This window comes from Mesocricetus auratus, unplaced genomic scaffold (assembly GCF_017639785.1).
Source record: "Mesocricetus auratus isolate SY011 unplaced genomic scaffold, BCM_Maur_2.0 Super-Scaffold_100009, whole genome shotgun sequence".
Lineage (NCBI taxonomy): Eukaryota > Metazoa > Chordata > Mammalia > Rodentia > Cricetidae > Mesocricetus > Mesocricetus auratus.
The window spans coordinates 63,564,621-63,568,495 of NW_024429193.1; the positions used below are offsets into that span (position 1 = coordinate 63,564,621).

At 46.1% G+C, this 3,875-nt stretch overlaps 1 protein-coding gene across 1 annotated transcript; it reads right to left on the reverse strand.

The window, feature by feature from the left end:
• Positions 1 to 1,136: 1,136 nt before the first annotated feature.
• Positions 1,137 to 3,499, reverse strand: Tchhl1 (trichohyalin like 1). Its single transcript, XM_005080327.1, has 2 exons — positions 3,359 to 3,499; positions 1,137 to 2,912 (listed from the first exon to the last, which is right to left on the reverse strand). Exons 1-2 carry the CDS (start codon positions 3,497 to 3,499, stop codon positions 1,137 to 1,139), a joined length of 1,917 nt encoding a protein of 638 aa, XP_005080384.1.
• Between the last annotated feature and the right edge of the window lie 376 nt (positions 3,500 to 3,875).

Sequence of the window (3,875 nt, forward strand, 5' to 3'; positions counted from 1 at the left end):
GCTCATGCTATAGAAACTGAAAGGCAAACAGAGGGGAGACCAGAGACCCATAACCCTCTTGATGAGCACTCTTCCAGACATGTAAAATCTGTCATCAGATCCTATCTCTCGAAGCTTCCATTACTTCCCAGTATATCACAGGGCAGGCACCAGGCTGTTACCATATGGTTCTTGAAGGAACATTCCAGATCCATACTGTAGCAACATAGATATTGGCCATCAATATGGTCTCTCTCATGAATTTATTTTGATAAGTTGCTGATAAGCTTATGCTTGTGTGTATGTGTGTGTGTGACAGTGAGAGAGAGAGAGACAGAGAAACAGATCTTGTCTTTTGTTTATTTAAGATTATTTTTTACCACACAGGACTGTTCATTTATATTTGAAGCTAGAATGAGAAGAGCGGGGAGCAGGCTCAGTCATTATAGTGCTTGCCACACACAGGAAAGGACTGAAGTTCAGATCTCCAGTGCTCATATGAACAACCAGAGTTGGTGGTACACCTGCAATTCCAGTAACCAAGGAAACAAAGGTAGGCGAATCCCTGGGGCTTTTAGCCAGACAGTCTAGCTGAACTGATGGATTCCAGGTACAATGAGAGACCATGTTCCCCCAGTAAGGAGGTGATCACTTGAAAAAGACGTCTGATCTTCATTTCTGATCTCCATATACACATGGACACCCCTACTCCCTCCCCCCAAAAAGAAGGAATCAAGAGAGCTGAAAGTGTTGAAGAGAAGGCATATTCTTGAATTTTAAGTCTTCTAAAATATACCTCTCCTAAGAGGTATTAATTAAGTGAAAAAGTATTAAGCTGGGGCAGAATGCCAAGAGAAGGAGGCGTTGGCTTACAGAAAACATATAACTGCTCCTGGGTCATTGCTAAGCTTGAGAACACCATTTTTAAAATGTGGAATCCCGGGAAAGAAACGTGCGCGCGCGTACACACACACACACACACACACACACACACACACACACACACACGTAATTGATTGTGTTAGTTTCTTTTCAGTTCTCCAAGGGAAGATGGAGAATGCAGAAGTGAGCCAATAACAGAAATTGATCATCAATTAATTATCAACTTTAATTCAGTGTTTAATTCAGCAAGCCACATAGATAAACATTTAGTAGTCTCACTGGGCCCCTGAACTTTCTGCCTCTGGGGATTTTCTGTTTTCACCTCCTGCTGTGGACTCCTGCACTTCCCCTTCTTCAGTGGGCTCCACAGCTGCCCCTAGACCATCCTGCTTTTCTCTGGCAGACTGTTCCTGTTCCTCTGGGAGCTGGCTGCCTTCTTGGATTGACAACTCTACAGCCTCCTTCACTCCACTGCTCTCTCCTGGTACTCCCTGCTTCTGGGGATCCGGGTTGTTACTGTCACTTCCTTGCTTAGCGTCTCCCTGGGTGTCTGTCTGACTCTGCAGATCCCCTGGCAAGCCACGGGGTTCACTGGAATCTGAGCTGCTGTTGCCTACCTCCGGAGCCGGGCCACTGGGAGTTTCACAAAGGTCCTCATCACTCTGAGTGACTGGCACCTCAGGATCTTCTCCCTCACTGTGGGCTTCCTTCCTGGCTGGCTGGTCACGGGTCCTGGTGGCCCTATGACTTTTTCCTTGAGATTGCTTCTCTAGTGGGGCCGGCTCCTGTGAACTTTCTCTTGTTTCCTGTGTCTCTTCAGCTGCCGGGCTCTCTTTGCTGCTTAAAAATGCATCTTCTATGTCCTTCTCACAGTGTCTTCCCTCTTTTCCTGAGATGTATTCCTCCTTAATTTCAGGGAGATTCTCATTCCCTTTCTCTGAGCTTAGCCCTTGTGTACCAGAGCCCTTTCTGGCTCCGTTTTCCCTCCATGACCTTGAGAACTCTTGACACTTCTCATCCAGTGTTTGGGCTTCTGGTGCTTGGGATCCGGTTTTTCTCTCGTGTTCTTTCTGCCCCTCCTCCCATTTGCCTCTACTAGATGTTTCTAAATCATCTCTGCTCCCACTTTGGGCAGTCTGGTTCCGCGTTTCCTGTTTTCTTACTCGCTCTGGCAGTCCTTGGGTCTCAGATGTTCTACTGTCAGCCTTGGGGTTCTCTAAATTTGTGGTTTCGGGTGGTGTTCTGCCAGCATCCTTTCCTGGTTCTCCAGTTTCAGATATCCTGGTATCATCCATAAGCTCAACAACCTTCTGTGTCCCAGATGGTTTCCCAGCAGCAGCTTCTACTGGCAAATCAACGTGCTCCGACGTGGCTCTGTCTTCTTTTCGGGGTAATGGATCTTGTGTTGTGGAATGTTTCTTAATACTCTTTCCTGTGGCATGTTCCTCATCTTCAGATGGCCTCTGTGCCATATGGTCACTTACCTTGGTGTCACTTTGCCTCCTGACTACTTTGCCTCTTTCTTTGGGGATCACCTGTGTTGGACTGTTGCTCTGTTTGGATGCTTCCATTGACATATTTCTTTTAAATTGGACTTCATCAGATTCTGTTGCTGGCACATCTTGTGCGACTTCCTGACTATCTTCTTCTGGGTGTTGGTTTTCAGGGTCATTGGGCTCAGATACCTCTCGTGGCAGGTTGTGAGTCTTAATGTCTTCCAACGGGCTCATCCTATTGTGTCCATCGGTTTCGTCTTCTTCACGGCTGGGCTTAGCGGATGACACAGTTTCTGATGCCAACACCAGCCTTTCTTGAGTTGGTCCCACCCCTACTACCTTCTGACTGCTTCTGGTGGTCTCCAGAAGGTCCACACCATCCATCTTCTCTGACTTAGACATCAGTCTTGGTTCTGAATTTAGTAATGATATGTCAAAAGAAAAGAGGTTCAATAAGCTGAAGATTTCAAGAAGGAATTCCTCAAAACTGATGGCGCCATCTCTGTCAACATCCAGAAGGTTCAACTTTCTCTCCACAGCATGAAAGACCTGTGGCTGCATGTAAACACACACACACACACAAAAATTCAGTTTATTCACATGTGGTCATGTGTACCAAGGTCTCCTGAGAATATTAAAAAAAAATTAACCTTACTCCTCTTAACAGTGAAATTGCCTTAAAACGTGAGAACGCATCAATTCTGGATCCCTGCCCCCCCCTTTTTTAATCTTAGTACTAAGCCTAGCACTAGCAATTGAATTACATGTAAGCTGAGTTAGAAGCCTAATGAGGTTGTGACTCCATGCAGAGGTTGACCTGGATGAAGCAACAGTTAGCTAATGGAAACCTCCTTTTTCTCTGCATGACTGACTAAGCAGTTGCAGAGAAAGAGGCAACTGGAAAAAAAAGTAGAGAGCAGCTAGGCTAGTGTAAACAAGCCCATCGTAGCACTTCCTGCTTGGGTTACAAAGTGGCAAAGTGGAACCAGCAGGCTCCTCACCTGAAGGAAGTTCCCGATTTCTCCCTCAAGGAGCTGCCTCAGCTCTCTGTGGGTCAGCCTTGCCTTGTCGTCACCATCCTTGCTGGCATACTTGTGGAATGTCTCAATGATGCAGAAGACACCTCTCAGGAGCTTCGACATCTTTACAAACGTTGAAGAGGCTGCAAGTAAGAATAAGATTGGGGCTGGAGAGATGGCTCAGTGGTTAAGAGCACTTGCTTTTGCAGAAGATGTAGGATGCAGGTGGAGTCTGTCCCAGCACCCACATGGCAGCTCACAACTGTCTGTAACTCCAGAGTCTGACACCCTCACACAGACATGCATGCAGACAAGGCACTCACACACATAAGATAAAAATAAACAGATCTTAAAAAAGAACAAGGCTCACCTCCCAGGATAGGCCCTTTAGGAAAAGCATTCCTCCTGTTCCTTCCTAACCCTGCTCATAGCACCTACTATATTCTGTATTTTACATACTGTACTTGCATTCAAGAAGTGATTTAGTTTTACAATGGAC

Coding starts and splice junctions, on each gene's coding strand:
- Tchhl1 (XM_005080327.1), bottom strand. CDS start 3,499: ATGTCGAAGCTCCTGAGAGGTGTCTTCTGCATCATTGAGACATTCCAC. Junction 2,913..3,358: donor AAATCGGGAACTTCCTTCAG/GTGAGGAGCCTG, acceptor GTTTACATGCAG/CCACAGGTCTTTCATGCTGT.